This window comes from Mustela putorius, unplaced genomic scaffold (genome assembly GCF_011764305.1).
Source record: "Mustela putorius furo isolate JIRA1106 unplaced genomic scaffold, ASM1176430v1.1 tig00000551_pilon_pilon_pilon, whole genome shotgun sequence".
Lineage (NCBI taxonomy): Eukaryota > Metazoa > Chordata > Mammalia > Carnivora > Mustelidae > Mustela > Mustela putorius.
Genome location: NW_025421412.1, coordinates 3,544,176 through 3,569,663, shown reverse-complemented (window position 1 = coordinate 3,569,663; position 25,488 = coordinate 3,544,176). Strand labels below are relative to the sequence as shown.

Sequence of the window (25,488 nt, the reverse complement as noted above, 5' to 3'; positions counted from 1 at the left end):
AGAAGGAGAGGCGAGCCTGTGCAGAGGTGGGGTGGGGGGAGAGAAAAACCAGGCTGTGTTACAGCATAGGAACAGCCCCAACTGTGCCCTGGTTAGGGAGCACTCTTTATAATATCACTTGTTTGGCTTTGGTTTTTTAAGGGAGACAGTGTGGTGGTGAATGTCAGCAGATGCGAGTTGGAGACCTCAGTCCTGTGACTTTCACGAGCAGGGCTGTCTCGGTCCAGAACAAACATCCCTAACGATCCTGGGCTTCCTAGTCTATAAAGCTGGGATCCTGAGAGGCTGCAGCACTGTGGGATTCAACAAGATGTCTGTCCTAAGGGGTCTGGGGTCATTTAGCTCCCATCCACGTGTGAGAAATAGTGGCGAACCACTGCTGCTGTTATAAATGAGGGCACTTGAAAACCTTCTAAAATTCAGCTTTTTTTTTTTTTTTTTTACTTAAAAGTGGTGCAGCATCTTGTGAGTAAATCCTAAATCATGTTGACTCACCTAATCCAGGGTGAGTCATCATGAATCATGTTCTTTACAAAACTTTTGAAAAGTCTGCTATGAAATCAGACGAGGAGGACCACAGAGTTCTGCTCCTTTCAGATTTCTGTATCCGTGGGCGTGTGGGAGCAGGAGGACTGTGGCTTTATTTATTCATCACCTACTCTAAGGAAACTGGTGGGGAACAGAGGCAGAGGGTGGTTAGAGGCCCGGCTGGTGAAATGGTACCAAGAGACGTGGGTCTGCCAGCCTTGACCGAGATGCAGCTCTCCCACGAGAACTTGAAGGTCGTCTGGCCAGCAGTATTGATCTCTGACATGGTTGCATAGAAACATACAGGCTCTCCTGTCCCTAATGAGACTCCATGGTTTGTCCATCTCCTGGCAAGCGACGTGTAGAAACCGCCGGTGCGGTGGGGGCCTGTCTCAGCCTCTCCAAAGCCAGGCTCCCACACCTGCTCCATACCCCACTCCCTGATATGTCCAGCCTGAGCTGATGATTGGGATGGACAAAACCTGTCTGTTATTTCCTTATTAATTATTATAATTACCTATAGCCTTCCTTCTTTCTTTTGGCTAAATATTTGAATTATGTATTTTAGAATATATATTTATATACTGTCACAAATAATATATACTATACATAACATAGTATGTAATACACATACATAATGTATATAGTTATATATAATATGTATTATATATAATATATAGTATATATAATTATATACATAATAATATATACTCTCCCATGCTGAGAATTGCACAGAACAAGGAATGTTTTCAGATCTAAAGAATGAGTCTCTACTAAATACCAAAAGGTAGTTTTAGATGCTTCTGAGTAAAATCTCAAGATCAATTCTTAGGTTTAAATGATAAAAAAAAAAAAAAAAAAAAGAGAGATTGTAAAAAAAAAAAAAAACCTGTACCTTTTTCTTAGGTTGGTTTGGCTGTTGTATACAATGGTAACTAAGAGCCATTTAGAAGAATGAAATTATTTTCTCTGTGATGAGTCCCAATCTGAGCTTACAGTGGGTTTAGCAAATTTCTAGATTTGCATGTGAACTTACACAGAGGTTTGGTATGAATGTGGCATCTTAGATTCTTGACTTGCTCATAGGATGTGAACATCTTCATTTTATATTCCACTGCAAACTTTCAGCAAAATGTTTAACAAATCAATCCTGTATTCTGGGTCAAACCCAGGAGAATATCCGTGCCTTCATAAGTATTTATTTTATTCTGTTTTGAGCTTTTGACCCATCTGTCAGCTCTTTGCTGGAATGGTAACTCCTGCAGTATTGAGCTGTGTCTGGTATAGCATTTTGTATACAATAGAAGCTTAACAGATACAGTTTCAATTGAAAGCTCGAGAATGAGTTCATAAGAAAACGTCTTCATAGTGAATCTCCTAGTGATTTCCTTGCTCAAGAATAAACATATGTATTTCAACTGTTCTTGCATAGGAAGCCTGACAAAATGTTTAGAACAGGGACAGTGGAAAGAGATATGAAGAAGAACTTCAAAACCTCAGCTTCTCCACCCTCCGTGTCCGCAGGCAGCTCTAAAAAGATCAGATGGGACTCTGTGGGTCTTTAGAGGAGGATTCGTGTCAGCGAAGAGAAATGCTGATCCTGCTTTCATTGACTTTTAATGATTTGTTTCTCTATTTTACATATTATAATAATTTAATAAATAGAGAAATAAAAAATACTTCTTTATTTTACATACTATAATAAAGACCATATTTAGAATAAAATATATAATATATAACTACATAAATATATATATAGTTTTACTAAACTATATATAGTTGAATGGTTCAGTGGGGGGGTGGTCATCCTAAGGCATTGGAGTCCCAAAGTCCAATATGGAAGGCTGTGACTCTACCACCCTCATTATTTAAATACTTACATTATTACCAGCTCACTCTCTGCTACGTAGTACCTGCATTGTATGAACCCTGTTTCCTTCACCACGTAGAGTTTGTCTCTAGCTCTGTAAAAATATCTCCTAAAGCATCCAGGGAGAAGCTCTCCAGCCGAGCCTCAGGCATCAAGCAGGTGGCGAGTTCCGAGTTTGTAGTGCTCAGGAAGCGGAAAGAGAGTGAACGGGACGGGGCATCCCTTCCACACCGCAGCGCCAATGCTGCCACAAAGGAGAGCGCGATCTGAGGCCCCCGGAAATGGGAGAGAGGGATGAACATATGTCTCGCTCCAGATGCGATGGTGTATTTGGAAAAGCGAGAAGAGTGAATGAAACATCACGGTGGATAACGAGGGGACTTGAGAGGGAAGCTGGATGTGGCCTGAGCGCGCAAAACCAGTAACTCCTCTAGAGTTTAAGAATAGCATGTTAGAGGCATGACAGCAGTGAAGACAGACTGACTTGGTCAAAACGAAGTAGACAGCCTAGTGAGGGCCTGTGCAGAGGGCTCCCACAAGTCACACGCTTAGACAGCAGGGCTCAGTGTGTGCAGTTGCCCGTCTTCCCTAAGCCACCACAAGGGTCGCTTGGGGTGGTCCCTCAACAAACAACTGAAGAATGGAGGGCAGACTTAGGGCTGCTCCATCCTGCCGCTCTTGATAAGGACAGAGTCCAGGCGGGAGTATCCGTGACTGCTAATGCGGCTAACAGAGACATTCACAGGATGCTTGTGAGTGTTCTTGCCAAGGAAGAAAGTAGGGTGCAGAGGGAGGGAAGGAAGAGAGAAAACCTGGATATAGTGAAGTTTCTTGAGCTAACTACTACGTAATAGGGACTGAGGACAGAGGAACACGATGCAAGAAACCATGAGGATGCTCTCTGCAAATCCCAGCGCATGGGAAACCATTCAGGACAAATGACCTATCTCTGCAAACGCAAGGGCAAAAACGTACAAGAAGGTGGGTAGCCTATAGATTCAAAGACTCTAAGAGATGGAGAAGTCAGTTAAATTAGGGACTTTGTGTAGATCCTTGATTGTTGAAGTACAAAATCTACGAGTGAACCAATGTAAGGTAAAAATCTAGATATTTGATGAAGTGAAGGAATTATTGTTGATAGAAATTATGGAGTCAAAGGTACTGTGGATGTGTTTTCTAAGTCCTCCTATCTTAGAGAACTGTGTTAAAATACTTGCCAATATTTCAATGCGCGCCTGAGAATTACTTCAGCTGAGTTCAGTGTTGAAGGGAGCAGCAAGGTTAGTAAAGCGGAATTGGCCATGAGCTGATAATTCTTGAGGTTTGTTGACGGCAGGTGAGGGCTTATTACATTGTTCACTGTGGAATATGCTTAAAACTGCCCTTAATATACAATTTTAAGTAAATTGAGAATATTTTGAGATTACATAAATACTATCTGAATAAATGCTGGAATACTTCCACACCTAACCAATGAGGTGCAAAGCCCTACGTGCTACACATCTTGACCAAAGACACAAAGGATAAAGTCATGGAAACTAATGATTTAACATTCAATAATTTTCCTCAATTTCCCACTGCACACATAAAATGCAGCTCTGTATAATGAAATGCTTGGAGCTCAGAGTTTAGTAAAATTGCATATCAACAACCTTCTGTAAGAATAGAGAGACTACATTTGTTCAAACTTAAAGCTTCTGTTGCAGAAGATAAACTTGTGATACATGACCTATCGCCAAACCAGGCTTCACCCCAAGCTGATCTTGGCAGGACTGGCAAGGATTTGAGGCGTCTCCCTGCTCACAAACTCTTCTAAAAAGTGAGATTTACCGGAAAGTGGGGATGAACAGTAATTCAATGAGGCTTGAGCTAAGTGTTTGAACACTGAAAAAGCCAGATACCTTGACGTCTCCAATTTTATGAAATGAGGTCATAGATTTTGGCAACCTCAACCTCAAAAAAAAAAAGAAAAAAACATAAAATTCTTAGTTGTGGAATTGCTATCCTGGAAACGATGCACAGATCAATTATCACCCTTCATGTAGAGTAGCCCATTTTGTAGACGGGAAAATGGAGGGCTACAGTCTCTGCTCTGGGACAGAGAGTCTTATTAGCAGTACTGGAAGGACGTGCTTTTCTGGCTCATTTGCATCAGGGCAGTCTATGGCGCATTCATTCCACAAACACAATTTGCATATGTATGAAGTTCCAGGCCCCCATTCCAGACACTAAGAAATGCATAGGCCTTGGGGTGTGGTCTGTAGGATGCAAATGGAAGGAGGACCGATCCTACCAGACACCTTGGGAGAAGGGTGGGGAAGCCTTCAAGAGGAAAATGTTGCCATTTTAGCTCCAAGGCCGGTATGACCCCTGCTGTTTTCATCATAATTAATGTTCTGACGACTATTACGTTTCAGTATTTATCCGGGGTACCTGGGTGGCTCTGTGAGTTAAGCGTCCAACTGTTGCTCTCAAGGTCATGAGTTCAAGCCCCTCATTGGGCTCCACACCAGGCTTGGAGCCTACTTAAAAAAAAAAAAATAGGTTTCAGTATTGATCTGCTTACCCACCCAATCAGTTGAGCTATGCAAACAAAAATATTTTGTTAAGTCACCTCATGTTTAGATTCCAAAATTGTACATACATTAAATATCCAACTCAAAGTTTAAGAAAAATTTCAATGAGAAAATTTAGTTTCTTTGCATAGTAGAACACTAGCTAGTGGGGTACTCAGGTGCTATAGAGAGCCAGTAATTAAATAATGAGCTGCTATTTTAATGTACTTGCAATAATATTGGGTTCTAGTTCCAAAATACAGTATGCCTGGAAGTCTTCTTGGGTAGGGTGCCCAGCAGGCTCAGTTAGTACAGTGTGGAACTCGATCTCAAGGTGATGAGTTCAAGCCTCCCGTTGGCTGTAGATCCTATTAAAAAATACATACATACATATATATACATAAATATAAGATAAAAGTAAAAAAAAAAAGTCTTTGGGTAACAGTTTTTGAAAAGCTGATTTTGAGGAAATTTTTTTAAAATGAGGCAGGGTAAAGCAATTTTAGCTGTACCTTTAATGACGTTTTCCCTCCAAACTGTATAACTTAAAAAAAAAAAAAAAAAAGTCACCATTTTGGTGTTAAGGAAAGCAAGCCCAGATAATTTAAGTAAGTCACAGAAGGACCTAGCACGAGGTTCTGAATTCAGGATGATACGTGGTCTCTCTCCGGTTCTGCAGGTGCTTTGAAGCTAGACGTAAATGTGGATTATTACTATACATTTTCCAAACTGCCCATGGTGGTATTTGTTTGTATTTCTCTTAGGACACAGCATTATTTATTCTATTAAATGTAGAAATAACTTAATACATTTTATTTGACATCATTTTTTTCCCCATCGTGGAGTTTTTCAGCAAATCTTTTTACTAAGTATAAATAAAATTAGAGAAAGCAGGTTTATCTTTATTACAGAATAGCAGAATGATTAAAAGGAAATGTTACAGGACATCAAAAGAAGAAAGAATGGATCCCAAAATATACTTCGGGTCACTTCAGACAGGAACGGATTGAATTCTTATAGTGATGACTAACCTAGGGAAAGCCTACACTTACATAGTGACTGCACAGATCAAAAGCTCAAATGTGCTGGCCAGAAATAGAATTCATGTAGTTTTCTGCTAATAATCAATAATGGTTATAAGCGCTTGAGCCCCCACTATGGCCCAGATGCGTTTTCTGGCTGATCTCCGACTCCCACGGCAACCTTCTGGGGAAGGCTCGGCCGGCCAAGCAGGGAACATGGATGCACGTCTGCCGGGCCCTGAGGCCAGCCCTCTGGGTGCTTGCTGTGTCCCTCTCTTTGCCACCTCGAGAGCATCATCCTGAAGAGCCTAGTTATTCAGTCTTCTTAGCTTCGCATCTAATCCCGGGTAATGAAAACTATTTTACAAAGAACAGATATTTCAGTAGAAATTATATATTAATTATTGGTTTTAGGCCTACATTAACAAGTGAATGTGAGAAGAGAGGGCATATTGATTAAGCTGAACACACACACACACACACACACACACACACACACTTATTTTTTTTGAAAAGTAGAGTTTTCAAAGCTTTAAAATACGAGGATTTTGGCCAGAAGTTATATTTCCAACACCTGGGCATGGCTTCTCTATAAATGGGAGGACATGTTTTATGGACAATGTATCATGCAAAATAGCTAAGAATACTTTCTTTTTCATTTGTAGTTTCCAGTTCTGATATTAGTAGATTATTATACAGAATATGGCAATAACTTAGCCAGTGGGGTTTCTTGTTGGCTGATCCTTTCAGTCAATCCCTTAAATCCCAGAGTAGTGATTACTCCTTATTAGAGGAGAATGCAAGCATGAATCAGGCCCAAAGGAATGTTGAATTTATTTAATGAGCCTGTGTTGCTCTAAATAAGACAGTCAGTAAGGAAATGTTGAGAAAGTGTTTTTTGCCTGAATAAAAACAATTCTTGTTTAAAGATTTATTTATTTATTGCGAGTGTTAGCAGGGGGATGAGCAGAGGGAGGGAAACAATCTGAAAGAGACTCCTTGCGGGCCGCGGAGGGCCGGGCCTAACTGGGGGACGATCCCACACCCCTGAGCTCCTGACCTGAAACCGAGAGCCCGCTGCTTCGCTGAAGGACCCACCCAGGTGCCCCTGAATAGAAACAATGTTGTTATGCCTGTGATAGAACTATATTTGCTTAAAACCTGTTCTGCAGGTTTGATTTGGAAATTTCAAAGGGAACCCAGAGGATGTTTGGAAGGAAGTTTGCAAGGACGTGCGATTTGTTTAGGAAAAAATCCACCAAAGAGAAGGGGAGGGCAGGGAGACGAGAAAGGGTGAAAACCAAAGGGTGAAAACCAAAGGGAGAAAACACCAAAGCAGCAGCAAGGGGGCTGGCATGGGTGGGCGCTCGGCAGCTACCTGCTGACCGAGGCTCCCGGGGCGGGGAAGAGGCCGGGCGCAGGGTCTACGCAGTGCCCTAAGCCTCTGCTTGCACATGACATCGGAGTGCGGGCAGAGGAACTATAGCCCCTCCATCAGGTCGAGACAGATGGCGCTGAGAGAAATTAAATAGGCCTCCCCAAACAAGGACAGGGAGAAGAAAGGCCTCTGCCGTAACAGGACATTCAAAGGAGGCAAAATAAATTAGAGGATTTAAAAGCTGAAACAAATCAGAGAGGTGCCATTCCCTCACCAGCCCCTGCATCTGCTGTTTTATAGATAATGTGTCAAAATTGGGAATGATTGATTTGTTGGGGAAAGAACATAGAGCAATCTGGTGAGCCCCGAGGCAGGCTTTGAAAAAGTAAGGTGGAGATTCACAGGATTGTCAGCACAGGAAAGGCCCTGAGAAGTCCTGCAGAGAAGCCCATTAACTTAGCTCACTTCAGTGTTTCTCCAGTGGGTTTCTGATTTAGTGTGGGTTTTTTGTTTGTTTGTTTGTTTATTCATTTTTTTTAGGCAGTATCAACTGAGATCTCATTGAACTAATGTTCTGCTAAACACATGCAGAAAATACAGACTGTCTGAAATCTGACCTCATTCCTGCACAATCTAACAATATTCCATTAGTGCGTTATATATACGTATCGGTATTCATTGAGAAACAAATCACTTAATGGATTGTGTATAGCTCTGTGCTATGCTTTGGTGTGCTTACCATGTCTACATATTAAAATCACTTGGAAAGCTTTTAAACTGTATTAGTGTCTGGGCCTTACTCTGGCGTAATTGGTTTGGGGTCAGGCTGAGACATCAGCCTCCTGTAAGAGCTCCGAGGTAATCGCCGTCTAACGCCTGGGGTTCTGCTTTTACCTGGAGTCAGCTTTCATTAACCTCCTATTTTAACTCTCTGATGTAAATGTCATGCTCTGTTATATTTTTGCTTCCGAGATATTTCACTGAGTAATAAAAATAACGGGAGAACAGTTGGTGAAAATTTACTCAAGAAATTAAGTTTGTCATTAATACAAATGATAGACCATCTGGATAAGCAATAATGTTCTGTTACTAAAGAGGGTTTCCAAGGGGTGCATCATTTTTATTATTAAACCAGTTAGCAACAGCACTTAATGTACGAAGCATGTATTTGCAACAGAGAAGGGTGCGTGCTAATTAAGCAATACTTAGTACTACCTCATTTTCATCTGTGAATCCTCACCTTCTCTTGCATCCAGGCCGCTCGGAGGAATCCCCAGAGATTCAGTGCCACCCGGTTAGGATTCTGATGGACGATGTCAAAAAGTAAAAATGGTTGCTTTGCAGTGAAGACAATCATATTCTCAGTTTTCAATGCAGATCGATGCTTCTAGATATGTAAACTAATTTGCCTGGAAACATGTCTCCCTGTATCTTTTTCTCATTGCATTTAATATACACTCACATATGCATCTGCAACACACCAGTGAAGCCGTATCAGGAATAAGTAAGTAGGTTCTGGCCATGAATGGGGCCATCGTTTTGTTGATGGGATCCATTTTTTCCCCCATTTTCAGCTAGACATCTGACATACCGTGATGTTTTCATATTAGCCACGTTTACTGGCAGTTTCAAAGTTCATGCTGCAGTGCCCTTTGTAGATTTTGACTTTGGGTCAAACAGTGGGTGCTGTAAACAATATAAAACAGGAAAGGCAAACTGTTTTCGTAGAAAATTGTAATGTACATGTTACTTCACCATGAATTTGGAAACCATTCTGCTTTGAACTGTATATGCTCCCAGTGATTTCCTTTCCCACCCAGCATTGGTCTTCTCTGTTAGAAACACAAAAACATTTCAGTCTCAGACAGCACCAGTGTAACAAAGGCTGCAAGTCAAAAACTACTCCCCAGCCTACTCAGTTTTACCCATCAAGCTGGAATTTTCCCTATGGGATTTTAATAAATGACTTCTTTTTTTTCCCCCTCCAAATATAAAGAACATGATGTACAATACAAGGTTCTGATCACCCGATGTCACAAAATGCCATCCAGTATTGCAGCATAAAATGTCAAGGCTTAGTAGAGAAGCCGGATGTTTTACAAATCATCTTGATCAGGAGAGTAAGAAATCGAATCGTATCCAGAAGCACAGGCCAGATCCATTTCCTGTTAGCCAAAGTTTGGCAGATTACTTTAGGCCTTCCTAGGGGAAAAAGGGGGGAGGGATGTACTCTGACCCCCTCCAGCTCTTTCTAATTTTGCTGTGGCTTTGACCACATTCCCACTTTGTGCCTCCATTTCCCCTTAAACAGTGGATCCGTTCAGCGAAGCCAAGGCTCAGTTCAATAAAATATTAAACAGTAACAATTGAATTGTCTGTCTGTATTATAAAAAAGCCTAAGTTGGTCAGACCAGCCACGGGTATAGGGAGATTCTCAGCTCTGAGATGCTCAAGGGCAAGAGAAAGCGGGCAGGTTGTCATGGAAAGTAATTTTTGCAACAACAGTCCTGCCATCTATCGTGAATGTGAAATGCTAAGAAAATTCTGTTCAGTGCATTTGGAACATCCACATCTAAGTACCTTCAATGAGAGACTCTCAAACTGAGGGGAGAGATCTATGTCCTGTGATTCGGGTATTTCTTGTACACTAGAGAATCAGCCACGGATATTCTCATTTTGGAATGCTTCATTAGGCTGTAACAGTAACTGACAGTAACATATCAGACGTTACAGAGTATCAGACATCTCCTTATTTTTCATTGCTCTCACCTTTATCTCCTGCACAATCCATTTCCTAAAATACATTCCATTTAGGTGCACTCTCCATAACCACTTTAAAACCACTTCTTCCGTAGAAGCTCGGACGGCTAACATATAGAACGTATTTATGTTTTCTTAAATGATTTAATGTATTTTTAACATCAAAATTTTTGAAAAATGACAGTTGTGTGTATTATATAATTAAAGAGAGTATTTTCCAGCAGTTTCATTTCATAATGGAGTCATTCATTTTCTGTTCATTTACCGTAAATATTTCACTCCAAATTTTAACAGTCTTTTGTAACATTAATTCATCTTTGGTAACAAAATTACTTAGGGATTAAAGGAGTGTAACAACTGGGTAGATTGGGAGACCATCTCAAAATATGATTTTTTTAAACAAAGTGAAATAATTTTTAATATTTCCATTTTTCTTCCCCAACAACAATTTTCAGACATTTCTGTTTGTTGTTTATGATGAAATGAGAGCCACAAGTAAATGCATTACTTTCCTGGTGGGGCTGCTCCTATGAACAGAGTCGACACTGTTTTGGGGAAAGGGTTTGTCTTTCCAGAATCACTTCCAGAAATTTATACTCTGGAGAGTAAGAAAAGCAGGGATCTTGGTCAGCCAGTCTCACTTAGTTTTGACAGAACAAAGCAAGCGGATGAATGTGAAGCTAGGCTGTAACAGTTGCGAGAAAGGAAATAGCTTTTTGTATGATATTTAAATAGTGAGTTCCATCTCTTTGTTTGCCGGCTGTCATGTGCCGACCTTACCAGTTTGTGTCCATATTCAGGTTGTTTTTGCCATAACAACCAGCAGGCAAGTTAAATGTCCTACATTTAAAGGCAAGTTAAATGTCCTACAAATGTATTGTCACCTGAAGTGACGGAGGTCATAATATTTTTATATTCAGAGAATACATGAGTGAAAGTGAAGGTTTGTCTAAGAAACTTTTAGTTTAAATATACAGAACTTCCAATTTTGCCTCTATCTCATGAATTCTGGTTGTCAAGAGGCAGAGAGGAGACGTTCTAACAACTGCTGGCCGAATTGGATAGAGGAAAGAAAATTCAAGAAATCCCAGCGACTGTGGCTGGAGTAGCAGGAGGAAGGAGATGAGGTGAAGAAATGATTCTAAGTTTAAATGAATTGTCTCTAGTTCTTTAGGTTTTAAAGTTAATTTCCAAGACAGCAGCAATGTGGCAGAGTTCTTATTTTAGTTTTAACTTAGATCTTATTTTGCAATAGAATGCAATAGGAAAGCTTTTTCAGTCTTAAGACATTTGTTTTATCACCATATTTACAAAATCTTTTTTTTTTTTTTTTTTTAACTGTGAAGTCAGAAATACAAAACCAACTATGGGAGATAGGGCAGTAGTCCCAGACCATCATTTTCTGATCTGGAGCTAATAAGAATTGCTTTTGTATTTCTTTGTCCAGATAGGGAATTCAGATCTTATTTTGAATATAGTTATTATTTAAGCATGTCATTTGGCATACTTCTCTATCAATTATTCTCCATCTATTGCATTAATAACAAAATATCTATGTACATGCATCATTGAAATAACTTGACTGGATCGGGTCATCTGAGCCTCTACCTTTTCAGCTCTCCAGTCTTGCTTTGATCAAGGTAGCCACATGCCCACAGTCCTGTCACTATGTCACCTTTTCTGAAGACATTTGAGATGTGCCTACTCATACAACTCTGGTCCTGGTGAGAAGTAAAGAATGGAACCTGACATTACACCATCGGTCTCAGGACAACCTCTGTGTGCTGGCCAGTGCCCGGCACTGATAAGTTTCTTTCTTCCCTGAAACCTTTCCCTCTGAGACTTCATTTCTGTAGAATCCCATCAACTCCCATCCCCCCCACATAGCTGGATCTATGAGAAAATGGCTCTTTCATTGTACACATTGTTCTCCAATCATGAACAGCCCCACCCTTAATGTGCAGGCAGCGGCACCTCTATGGAGAACTGAGGCATTCCTGGTGTTGGTCATTTACAAAAGTGGCTTGGCCTGCTGATTGGAAGCTGGAACATAAGGGGTGCTCTTCTTTGTCCAAGAGAGAAACTATGAGCTCCCAGTAGAAGGACAGGAATATCTAGGAAGAGCTCCCACTTAACAGGTGTTTTAAGGACACCAGACATGGAGAAGAATTTGGATGTATGCAGAAGAGAAACCTAGGGTGGTCCCTCTTTTCTCCAGTGACTATTTCAGTCCATGTGATTTACAAAATCTTTGGCATTTTCATTGTCTGACTATAACACTTTCGTATCACACATAATCCTAGATACTGTTTCTATCGCAGGTGTGATATGGTTTTCTTTGAAAAGCTTTTTATCCGTTATTTTGACTTATATAAATGATTGATCTTTAACTATTTTCAGTAAGTTACTGAATTCTAAATAGTTTTTTTGTTGTTGTTGTTTTGTTTTGTTTTGTTTTGTTTTATCTGAATTCTAAATAGTTCTAAGCGATTTGTCGGTTTTTACCTTTGGAGGTTTCACCATGGATTTTACCTGGTGTAATATAGTGGCTCACTCACACATGGTCCGGGAGACAGAATGAACTCATGAAGGACGTGGGAGGAGGTGGAGGCACCCGTGAGGCAGGCGGCCACGAGCGCATGGTGTCCTGGAAGACAGTGGAGGCAGCTTTCCGGGAAAGCAGAGGAATCGCCGTGAGATAGTGCAGGGCGGTCGAGGAAAATGAACACTAAGAGGTGGACACTAGGTTAAGGAATGCATATGTCATTGGTGACTCCCACCAAAGTCATTCTTGTGGGAACACTGGGGAGGGGGCACAAGTTTATTGGAGTGGCTTCAACAGTGGAGAGGAGAATAATTTGAGATGATAGGGAAAGACAACTCCTTTGAGGTTTTCTTGTTGGAAAAAAGAGCAACAAAGCAAGAGGGTTGCCTACAGAGGAGGTAAGACTTCATTTTTGCTAAGTTTGGGGTGTTTTATTGATTTTTAGTATTTAAAGGTAATTTTTAAGATTAAGAAATAACCTATTTGTTTCCGGATGGGAAGAAAAAAGTCGACAGTTGGAGGATTATAAAAATTTTTCTGATAAAATAATTTCTACAACAGAATGAGTAAAGCAGTTATTCTTTCTGAAAGAAACCCACATTTTCTTGTCATCATGGATATATAACACAAGTGAGGTGGCAGTACATGTTTCTTTTGTCCCTGGGCTTTCATGGTAAACCCACCATTTATCCTTAGTTGTTGACAAAGCCCAGATATAATTTCCTTTTGGAAATGTTTTTTACTCAACTATATTTTAAACACCAACTTTGTGAGTTAATGTTGTAATTATACTTCTTGTTTTTAATATACTCACTTTAAGTTGAATAATCAGACCAAATGAAGTCAACAGTATCAGGTGAATCTCTTCTCTTTGACTTCTCAAGCAATACTGTAGTGCTTTATCTCAATAGATTAATTGGTGTGGAACATTCTTGAGTCAATATGTCGCCCATCTGAAATGGTCGTAGAACGAGTGGATCTGCATGGCCATAATTACCTTGTGAATTGTTTTTCTTTCTCCCCCGCATAGCTTTGTGTCAACATGACCAATGAGAAGATGCACCACTACATCAATGAAGTGCTTTTTCTACACGAGCAAACAGAATGTGTACAAGAGGGAGTTACCATGGAAACAGCTTATTCTCCTGGGAACCAGACTGGAGTTTTGGATTTTTTTTTCCAGGTATTCATATAATATAATTAGATACTTTACAGGATTTAAATATACTGGAGACAAAGAATTTTCTTTCAAGGGGCCTTCATTGTGAGATGGCTTTATATCTGAGACTTCACTGTATTAATTTTTTCAGAAATTTATTTTTTTCAGAATCAATTTGGGAGAACAAATTACCCTTTTCCTGCAGGGGCATTTGAAGAATCATCAATTCATTGGAAGGGACTAGAAATATCAGATCATTTTGTTATAAAAATATTCAACATTGGTTATGTCAATAAAACTCCCCCTTCAGCACAGTTACAAATGCTCAATGTACAAAATTAATATTTTATAAAACAATACTAAGACTAACAAGCTCATAGAATAAATTCAACAGGATCTTTTTAATTTATCTCTGAAGCTTGTAAATTGAAATATGGAAAAACATTGGCAGAAAAATATGTTTGTGTATGTACAATCTTAGGACCTCTGCCAGTGTCAATCCTTACCTTTTTTTTTTTATTTCTACCTTATAATGCAAAAAACTTTGCCTCATATCTCTATCATAAAAAACAAAAATCTGCCACACAAATAGCAATCCCTCTGTACTAATGTAGGAAGACATGATATACATATATTGATACTATCTCTAAAACACTTGAACATTGTTTAAAACTGATGCCTTCAGCCACTGGAGAACATAGGCTGTAATTTTCCACCCTTTATTTCTATAAATGTAGATTTGTAAATTTACTTTATACCTTTACCAAGTATGTGAAATATTTTTGTTCTTCTTACAAACTTGTCAACCTTCTTTGTTTTAATGACAGAAGAAGCCATCTTCCTCCAGAAAGCCATCCCTCATCATGACACACAGGGTATATAACTTCTTTATACAAGGTTTGAAAATGTCTTCAAGCCAATAGCAGTGTGTAGTGAACTGTGTATGGGAAACCTCAGAAACCTGCTGCCCTCATTCTCGCTGGCTGCTGTATCCTTGACTGCTAACCACTGGCCAGCCAAATGATGTTCTTTTTATGTCTTCGATGGCTGTGATGTTCTATGTATTCAATGGCCATGATGTTCTTTCTATGTCTTTGATGGTCATGATGTTCTATGTCTTTGATGGCCATGAAGTTCTTTCTCTGTCTTTGATGGCCATGACATTCTTTCTATCTCTTCGATGGCCATGATGTTCTTTCTCTCTCTTCCATGGCCATCCTTGAGATTTCACCCATGATTATCTCAATAGGAGGACCCTCATCAGAATGAGTTGGAAATGAGAGTGGGTGTTTCTCACTGCTGCTTCTCTTTGATACCTATAAAAATGAAAAGATGGACCAAGTATAGGGTGCAGCTTGAGTATTTACCTACAAATCTGCAAGTACACCAGACAGGCAGACCCTATAATACAAAGGAAGCATACCGTTTCCTTCCTACTACCCACAATCCACTACTGCTCACAAACATCTGTGATTTTTGATTACGCCATTAATTCATATTTCAACAAATATGTATTAGTCTTATGTCCATGAAGGGAGGTTGTGGATCTAGATTCTTATCTGACTCTCCGTGTGTCTAGTGCACTTTGTTACCCTATTGGTCCTCATTGCTTTCTGCTGTCAAGGTGAAATGACATACATTTTGTAGAACAGTCTCTCCTAAACCCTCACTTCTGAAGGAATTGGATGCCATTTTTTATGACTTCTCCATGTTCTATTTTCTTCTTCAGACATGTCAGCAAGTTTCCAAGTCTTTAAGTTTCATTACTACCATTCTTCTGTGTTTTTATATCAAACATCCAGAAAACCTAATACATACAAATTTAAAAACTTATGGAAACAATACAAATTACAGTGTTTTTAGAAAAATGCCTTGTTGGTTTCTGACCACCTTATCCTTGGAAAACATCATCTTGCTTTTGGAATAGAACAGGTTGGCTATTTTAGAAGTGATCCCTTCCTTTATACTACTTAGGGCCTTGACTTTGAGTTACTGAAACACCCATTAAAGCTCTAAATTTGAGCCTCTACAGAGGTCTGTCAGCCCCCAAAACATGGATGCATTTGCAATGTCCTTAACCAGCCCATTCACCCTTCCACCACATGCCTGTGTTTGCCCATGTGTGTGTGTGTGTGTGTGTGTGAGGAGGGGAGTAAGTGTAACAGTATCTGGAGGAGTGCCATGGCCTGATGCTCAAAGGCATGGGTAAAGGAGCAACTGCTGATCTTATGTATCAACAGCTTACTCTTCAGCAAATAGGCTGCTACATACTGAAATGAAAAATCTGTTCTTTCAACACTTCCCAGGCAAGACCAGCCCTCTTCCAGCTCCTCACTGAATTTTCTTTTAGGGTCTCTCCATCCATTGTGGGTACCTATGCTTTGGTTTTTTACATCTGGCTCTTTATAGGGCCCTTTGTTATCTGAGAATGAACCATCCAGTGGACTTCCTTCTCCACATCCCCTTATCAGAAACATTTCTGTGATGGTAACACAAGTCTCTGGAGGTGTTAGGGACCAAGGTTATTTGCTGAGGTGGGTCAACTTGCTTCTACTGAGGTGGGTCAACTTGATTCTTACAGGTCTACCCAGTTCCTTCCTCGTGCTCCTTCTCCCTTTATCCACCCATCTTCTTCTTCCTTCCCAGGGAGGCTGTCTGCTCATTCCAGAGATACTCCTTCAGATGCCAAATGTCTCCTAAAGGGCTCCCCCTGGTACGTGAGCCCCCATCAGGCATAAGTCCTTCCCCTGGCCACCATTTTCAACCTTTCTTCTCTATGGGTGGCATTGGAAGGATCTCAACATTTACAGCCCTGAGACAACTGTATCTAGTCTTTGCATTTTCTTTACCATAAGCAGGAAACCCTGAAAGGCCTAAAACAACTGAAGTATTTTAGCCACAAAGAGACAACTTTCTACTGGCCAAATGAATAAGATGAAAGGCCTGTGGTGGTGGGTTTGGTGACCTTGGGTCAAAATGCAAACTGAGTCACTAGAGGGGTTAATATGTCTCTTCACTCCCTGAGAAGAATTATTTCATGGTATTCACACTTCCAAAAGCACACTGGGTTGATGCAAAGAATTCAGCTATATGACAGAATGAGGTAAATAAATAAAATAAATTACCTGATTTTTAAAAGTGGATTTGACATGTCCACAGAAGAACTTTTCTAGGGAAGAAAAGATAAACAGCAGTGGGTCAACGTTATTCACCTGGCGCGTAAACTGAGTGGGCGCCATGCTGTTCTATGTTTGGGGAGCAAACTGTCAGGGCAATCTGAGAAGTTCTTTCAAGCCGTGTTTTCCTTCACATGAGATTAATTTTAAGTGGTTGCTTAGATATGACTTTAGCTTCTGTGTTTGACAGCTATAAACTATCTGACTTCCAATTTGGATTTTATAAGTGATAGCTTCCAACTGTATTTCTTCTAGTTCCTAATATTGGAATATTATAGTCACTTCTACTTCCTGCTCAGTAGGCTCTTTCTGCAATTTTTATGACTCAACATGATTGTAAGTTCTGTTTTCGGAGAAGTTACTTGACCCGTCATAACTATAAAGAGTTTTTTTGTTTTGTTTTTATAAAGAGTTTGATGTGGGTTAGAGGTCAAGGAAAATTATGCTTCTCCTTTAGTTGGAAATTCCATTTTTCTTTTTGAGATGAGAATATATTTTAATAACTCCAGCATTTGAATGACATTAAAACACACTGTTTAACTTATTTACTCATTATCAATTATTAATCAACTGATGCTTTTTGGGCCTACATTACATGAGAGTTTTGCTAGGTGTTGGGGATATAGTAGTGAGCAAACATAGATGTGTATTAAAAGTAGACTAATTCATTTTTTGAGTGCTTATATGAAGATAGTGAAAATACAAATGAACATATATGTACAATAATAACAAAACCATCAAACTGAGTAATGGAAGAAAAAATTCTATCTCTTCTTAATTTTCAGAAACCATCTGGATTTCTCTCTTTATTGGATGAAGAAAGTCAGATGATTTGGTCAATGGAACCAAATCTTCCCAAAAAGCTACAAAGTCTCCTTGAATCGTCAAACACAAATGCAGTCTATTCACCCATGAAGGATGGGAACGGGAACATGGCGCTCAAAGACCAGGGCACAGCTTTCACCACCATGCACTACGCAGGAAGGGTAAGTTGAATGAGGAACATGGTATAGCATGTATGCTGAGGGACCAAACCTCTTCGGGACAAACTTTCAAGTTTTAGATATTTTAGAGTTGATTATTTCAATGAATGGAAGTTGGGAGAAGAACCCACACCATTTTGCTTTCGTAAGCTCTTTAATTTCAACCTGAGAAGGACTTTGCATCTTCAGAATGTGGGTGATGAAGCAGGTGGTCAGATCCTTCTATAATGTTCCCCACATTATAACATCATGTGAGCAAGAGGGCCTTGGCTTTAACAGACAGCTCTGCTCTGAGTTTTGGGATCCCTTCATTAGCCAAAGAGGTATTGGTTCTGACTTGACTTGCCTTCAGTGTAGTTTTTAGTATTAAATTATTTTTCTTAGAGCATGGCAACCTGAGTAAAGAGAGCTACCTCTGCACCCTCAGTTCCCTAAACAGCTTAGTAAAACGTGCTTCTTCCTTAAACACCTTCAAGGACCTCCTCTTAACTGTCTATAAAAGCCTTACACCCTTTAGGCCCAGCTAATATCCCAGGTTCTCGGAGCTGATGCCAGTTGTTTTAGCCTTGACTTCTATGTCACAACCCCACCCCCGGGGCAAAATCCACACCCTCTGGGCTTCCACTCCTCCTAATCAAGCTTGAAATACCCTCGTGTTCTTCACAAGGTCCCATTGTCGCCATCTTTTGATGCTGGAATCCACATTCCACTTCCCTTCCATCCAGGCCCATCTGCAGTTACCACCTTCCGCCTTTGAATTTGTGGCCCCTGGGTTCCCCCCCTCGGCCCTTAGCAGCAGTTACCTATCAGAGGGCAAAGCTCCAGCCAACGTATTCCAGGTCATTTCAGTCCATGTTCACTGAGACTCTACTAGATGCCAAAGTCCGAGCATTAGAGAAGCAAAGATGAAGAAGCCATATTCCTTGTCCTCAAGTACCTCACTGTCGACAAGTAAGGAAAAGGCAAATTAACAAATAATTATGATATAATTTGCTTATAGTAACATAGGTAATATTAACAAAGTTCTGCATTACCTGGAGAACGAAGTAATCATTTGGCTCCCAAAGAAAGTGTAGAAACATTTTCTGGAGGAGGTCAGGTGTGGCCGAGGCCTCTGGGGATGAGCTAGAGCTCAGGAAGGATGAAATGAAGGCACATTCTGGTGGAGACGTGGACGTCTGAATGGCTTCGCCAACCCCCAGGACTCCATTGCCTGGGACAGAATCCACTTTAGTTTTTCAGGTGGAAAATAACTTGGTATAGGGAAATAGTTACTGGGAGATCCAATGTTAAACATTCAGGAATGACTCAAAAGCACACCCCATGGTGGGGCTTCCAGCATACCCGTGGCCTTGTCTTTGATCCGGAAGCTTCCAGTCAGATGGAGAAGCTGCTGCTCCAGGCAGTGACTCCCGGTTCCTGCCACGCACCGCTGACACCAGGAACGTGCCCCTTCCCGGTCGTCAGCACGGAGAGGTCAGTGAGCCAGTGACCAGGCCGGGAGGTCTCCATCGCCAGAGAAGTCAAGGCGTCTTCATGACATGCTCATGAGACACGCAGGAGACGCAGCAGAAGCTCCCCCACGCCTACCTTCAGGATCCTGAGCAGGAGTGCCAGACGGGGGGAAGCTGAAGAGCCCTCGGACGCGGCAAGGAGCCTGGGCACGTTCCCACCTTCTGATGCGTGCGGTGCACGAAGACGGCTGCTCCTGAGAGCGCCGTGGGCCCTTCTGCCGTGGCCGCCCGCCCTGTGTTTGGGAAATGGTACAGGAAGCACAGTCAAGTCTCTAGAGAGCGGCTGGAGATAAGTCTGTAGAGAGCGGCTGGAGATAAGTCTTAAAAAAGCTTTTTGGACCAAAGCGTGAATAAATATGCATGGACCGGTCAGGACTTTGTCGTCCTGACGGGGTGACCTCCCCACGTACTTTCAGGCGGCGTGGGGGATGAAGTACGGAGACCAGGGGACGCGGTAGAGGACGGATTGGGGAGAGTGGAAGGGGCTCTGGGAACACGCAAAAGAGAACCCAAGGGCCAGAGCAGAAGATCGCAGAGGTGGGGTTCTCAAGACGAGGCTGCCGTGCTGACCGACGGCACGTCCCGAGGAGAGCGGAGCCGCAGCTTGAAACGACAGGAGTCTCTGTCCCCACCCTGGATGGATGGTGCCAGCGCCAACCGCGAGAGGAGTCCTGGAGAAGAGGCCGTCTGGAAGGGGAGATACTCAGTGGAGATGTTTTGATTTTGAGATTTTTAATAGAAACTTCAATCGGATATGACAAATAAAAGGGGTTGGTTGTTTTTAGAAACATAGGCGTATTTGTGGAAATGTGTGTCTTGATCATTTCCCTCACGAAGAGCGTGGAGAAGATGGAGCCAAGGAGTAGGAGAGAGAATCATGAAAACCAAGAGGAAAGAAGGAGGAAGGGGCCCGCAGGAGACACACCTGAAGGGAACAGGTGGGCCAGGAGCGTCCTGGGGAGATGCTGTGGGATCATGGCGCCGTGGGATGGGCTGAGCCGTGAATCGCTGTGGAGAGGGCCTCGGTGTGGGATTTTACACACACACACACACACACACACACACACACTCACACACACACTCCTCACCTTCTATTAACTTATTCACTACCTTTTATATAGGAGAGATTTTAGCCTTTAAAATTTTTTATAATGTAGCCAACCTTCTAGTCCTGTATTCACATTTTAATCTATATTTTCCTTATATTGAGCAGTTATGAATTCATGGGGTTTAGTTGAAATATTACAGTAAGACAGAAGTAGTAATTTTAGAAAACTACTTCCCTATTTTCCTTTAAGTCTCGTGGAAGCTGTCTTCAGACCATCTCTACCTGACCCGCCCCACAAGTCTGTTTGTATCGAATCTTGAAGACGTGTCAGGTCGTTCAATAAATGCTAATTGCATTAAACAGAATGGGCCCAAGCTTTGGAATAATGTTTTGTTTGTTAATTATTTTCTGTTTACTTCTAAAAATTATTCCACCACCACTTAATAGAATTTCCATTTCAGTTTTTGTTGTTTTTCTGTTGTTGTTGTTTGATTTGGGGAAGAACAGTGAACAGTGTGAAAAAATACAATTATTTCCTGCAGCTCTGATAGCAGGAAAGCAGAGTAGAGGCCGTCCATTGATTAGCTGCCACAGAGCCAAGTCCCATGGAATTATGAATTTTTCTCTAAAAGTGCCTTTATGTTTTAAGCAGGATTTTCCATAATTGGAGTCAATTTTGTGGTTTTAGAAAAATCTTTCATTTTCCTGAGATCTGCTAATGAGTCTTAGCCCAAGGACTCCCGAAGGACTCATTCACATGTTACAGTATAGATTATATGTAATTTGTGGCAATATGTCAAGCCATATGCCTTTCTAATCATGAGCCGTAGCTACGTATATTTAATCTTGAGCTACTGGATTTTCAAGAAAAGCAGTGTATTCTGCGTTTTATAAACCAAGACACATAGCAGAGAGCCAGTTGGTTTAGCAACAGCACGATCTCTCGGACCGTCGTATGAGCATTCCTGCAGGGCTCTTTGGTGATAAAGCTGGTCCCAGGGAAGAAGCTCAGTGGCTCTCGGGTTCCTGGGTTGCTTTGCGTCCTCTTCTTTGGCCAGACGGATGGGCTGGAGTGTCGCTCAGATCACCCCGGCTCTTCTGTGATGGGGCTACCTGGTTTTATGAGGGGAAACTCCCCTCTCTTGGGAAGGCTTGACCACGGTGGCCGGTGATGATACTGACCTCCAGCACCCCCAGGAGGGACCGTTCTGCTCTGACTACAAGACCCCGCCGTGCTTCTGTATCTGGTTTGGAGCAGAGGCTCCTAGGTCCTTTTAGAAATGTTTAAGCAACATTATTTGAATTATAGCTGAAGATCTTTCCTAAACACATTTGAATTTTTCATTACTCATAGGAGCCTGGTGTATTTTCCAATCTCCATTACAGAAATATTTTAAAGTAGATGGGGAGAGGCTGTGCATGAAATATTAACAGGGTCTCATTAACGAGCACGGATGTGAATTAAAGAAGGCTGAGGGGGTTTTGGTTGTTGTTATTTGTTTTAGCAAATTTTAAATCATATATGGATTAGCTGTTTTAGGAATTGCTCTTAAACTTCCAGTGGTGATTTAAGTGATAGATAACGCATTAAATCCAGAAGTGTGTCTAATTTTATTGGCTTTTAAAATTAAGAATCTTGAAAGAAAGAAGAATTATGATTTGGAAAAAGACATTGGCTCGCAGGAAATCTGAATTTCCATCAAGGTGGTTCTGAGCTGACTCTAATAGGAAACAGTACTTTGAAGGTCCTAAATTTTAATGTGAGCAAAGTGAATAGATTAGGAGACACGAAAGTGATCAGAAGTAATAAAAATGAAATTAATGAAAATACAGGTCACAGTAATGGTTACAAAATATGTGATGCTTGCCTATCTGACCTCATTGTCTGCTCATAAGGTCTGTGTTTGAAAATTGTTTATTGCGACTGTTTGATTTGACACAAAGTGATGCTCTTTGGATCTGATGAGTGTCCTGTAAGACTGGCCTGGTTTACACAAATCAAGTTGGTGATACTGTTCTTGCCTGGGATCATGTGTCTATGTTTCAGCCTCGTTCTCTCCCCAAACCCTTAAATGTTGCAGTGGACTGAATGGTGGTCCCCCAAAAAGGTGTGGCCATGTGCTCACCCCTAGGCCCTCAGAATGGAACCTTCTGTGGAAAGGGGTCTTTGCTTACGTAATGAAGTCCAGGATCTCGAGGTGAGGAGATCACCCTGGATGATCAGGGGGTACTCTAAATCCAAGAGCAAGTACCCTTCTGAGAAGGAAGCAGAGGGAGATTCACGGGAGAAAGGGAGACACACAAGCAAGGAGGCAGGGACAGGAGAGATGCAACCACGGGGCAAGATCTCCAGGGCCCCCAGGAGCTAGAAAAGGCAGGAAGGCATGTCCCCTAGAGCCTCCCGGTACATAAAGATATGCCCAATGTCCAAGTTCTGGCCTCCAGAACTGTGAAAGAACCCATTTCTCTTGTTCTCGGCCAGCCGTTTGCAGTCACAACCCTCTGGAAGTAATACACGTGTCCGTTGGGTCAGGATTCACAGATCAGAAAAGATGGGAATGATTTTAACTCATAACATTATGGAATTTCTTTACCACTTTTGATTCGTTCGAAAGGGCCCCCGACATTTCTCCACCTCTGTTGGTTTTCTTCACCTGAAATACCATTTCCGGTCTTTCCAGACCTTGGCCATCTTAGGAGTCGCTTCTTGGCTTAACCCACACCTCCCTGAGCTCTCCCTTCCCTCATCAGTCGGGGTGTCTGACGCTGGTGTGGCTTTTCCCGGTTCATGAAGTGCTTCCTGAGGCCTCGCGTATGAATGCTGTAGGGTCAGCATTCCAGTCAAGTCAGCCTTCAGGAAGTTCAGTGGTTCGTCAAAGATGGCACAGCTAGCACGGGGCTCCTGGGGGTGACCTAACCAGGTTCCGAGTGCCGCGCGGCTGGAAACAGCAGAAATTTATCCCCACATTTCTGGAGGCCAGAGTCCAAAATCAGGTGTCAGCAGGGTTGGCTCGTTGAGCAGAGTCTGAGAAAACTCTGTCCCAAGCTTCTCCCCCGGCTTCAGGTGGTTGCCAGCCGTCCACGTCGCTTGGCTTGTAGACACGGCTCCCGAACTCTGCTTCTGTCTTCACAGCTCTCTGTCCCCTCCTCTTCTTGGAAGATATCCAGTTGAATTTCGGACCCTCCCTCGCCCCTATGACCTCATCGTACTCCTATCATGACATCTTTGAAAGATCTTATTTCCAAATTAGGTCACATTCTGTGGTTCTGGGTGGACATGGAATCTGAGGGTACACTACTGAACCCACCACAGGGTAATAGGTCACAATACCATATTTCACTTTCCCTTCCGAGGACCACCTATCTCCCCATCTCCACTGTGTTGTGCGTGAAATTCTTCAAGTGTTTGTTGTCTACAGTCATAGGCTCCTCGTGGTCCGGCAGGGAAGCTCTACAGGGCACTCCCTCACCAGGATCTTGAGGGGACACTGACTTTCAGTGGCCACATGCATAAAGTTTGCAATTCAGGGGAATATATTGTGAACCTCATGAACTTGTTCTGAAGGTCACATGTTGGGCAAGAAATCACGTCACGTCTGATTCTCTTGAGATGTTCCATCAGACATGAGTCATCTTTCCCCCAACAATAGCTGAAGGTCTGTCTATGCAGAAGTACCAGTCTCCTTGGCAGGATTTTGAACTCACTGATAACAAATATTGATGACTGGAAAATATTTCAGGGATCATCTACCAACTGGCCATATTTTTAGATGAGCATATTAAGGGCCCAATTGACTAACTCAAATTGTTAGTGATAAAATGCCCTTCATTAGTTAAAAAATAGGTTTGTTAATCTTTGTATCCTATTAATGTGCCCAGTGCCTGAAGCAAAGCTTTGTAAGTCACATTAGAATGTTTATTTTATTTCTCATAATTAATGTCACTTCAGTAGGTGATAGGGGAAATGTAACCACCGAAGTTATATTATAGTATTTTCTTGCTATCATGCTTGGAAAACTTGAGTGGAAGGTGCAGAAATAGAGATATTTTTCTATCTGTGAAAATTGTAATAATAGAAGAAAAAACATTTACATAATGTTTTAACTTATGTTAATGCTTATCACTGAATATACAGGTTGTTTTCATGTTAAGTAGCTCTACCTTGATCTAAGAGAATTTTTGTGAAAAATTATGTTCTTTGCCATTTAGTTTTATGACTACTATTTTAATGGTGCAAAGAGGTGTGTGGAATTTTACTGCAGAATTTAGAAGATCCTTTCCATTACGGTTTGCCTCAAGGAAATGAAAGCATTCTCTGCAATTTCCATACTACATATTCTGAAATGTAATTTTATGACAGTTTGAAAATGTAGAGCCCCTTCATATAATGTGCTTTAGATATGTGTTTCTGTGGGTGGATTTTGATCGTTTTCACCAGGATTCCTTTCTCCGTCCCGTAAACCACATCCCCGCGGAGCACTCTGTAATCCTAGACACGTAGGCCTTGGTCATTAGTGTCCCTGTCCCTGATGTCCTCACACATTTATGAGAACCGTAGCACTAAAACATCGCTGATAGAAGCCATGTGCGGGAGGAATGATGTTACTGATGTCTGGCCAGTCTATAAAAACATCTGATTCTCCCCTCCTCCTTGAATAAGATCTACCCCTGTTGCTGGAGGAACTGAGTTGGAAATATATCGGTTGAGATCGGTGCTGTTACTCGGATCTGAGAAGCAGGGACATTGCCATGGATTCTGGGTGATGCCTTGATGACAGCAAACCTCTTTGCCCCTCAGACGTATTTACATCACGCGTGTGCAGGGGAGATGGTGGCCTGTTCGATTTCCCAGTTCTACCTGCCCCAGAAACGCCTTCTGTAGCTTGCCGACTGGCCTTCACCCCGGAGACCTGTGGGAGACACGATGTGCCCAAGAAGACTCAGAAAGTG

The 25,488-nt window shown here is 41.6% G+C and overlaps 1 protein-coding gene across 3 annotated transcripts in view; it reads left to right on the top strand.

The window, feature by feature from the left end:
- Positions 1–25,488, top strand: part of MYO16 (myosin XVI) — a 481,948-nt gene that overhangs the window by 303,591 nt on the left and 152,869 nt on the right. For all 3 annotated transcript variants that reach the window (XM_045081327.1, XM_045081326.1, XM_045081325.1), the window contains exons 22-23: positions 13,689–13,841; positions 17,779–17,979. In XM_045081327.1, coding sequence (XP_044937262.1) covers positions 13,689–13,841; positions 17,779–17,979 — 354 coding nt within the window. The remainder of the gene's footprint in view (positions 1–13,688; positions 13,842–17,778; positions 17,980–25,488) is intronic.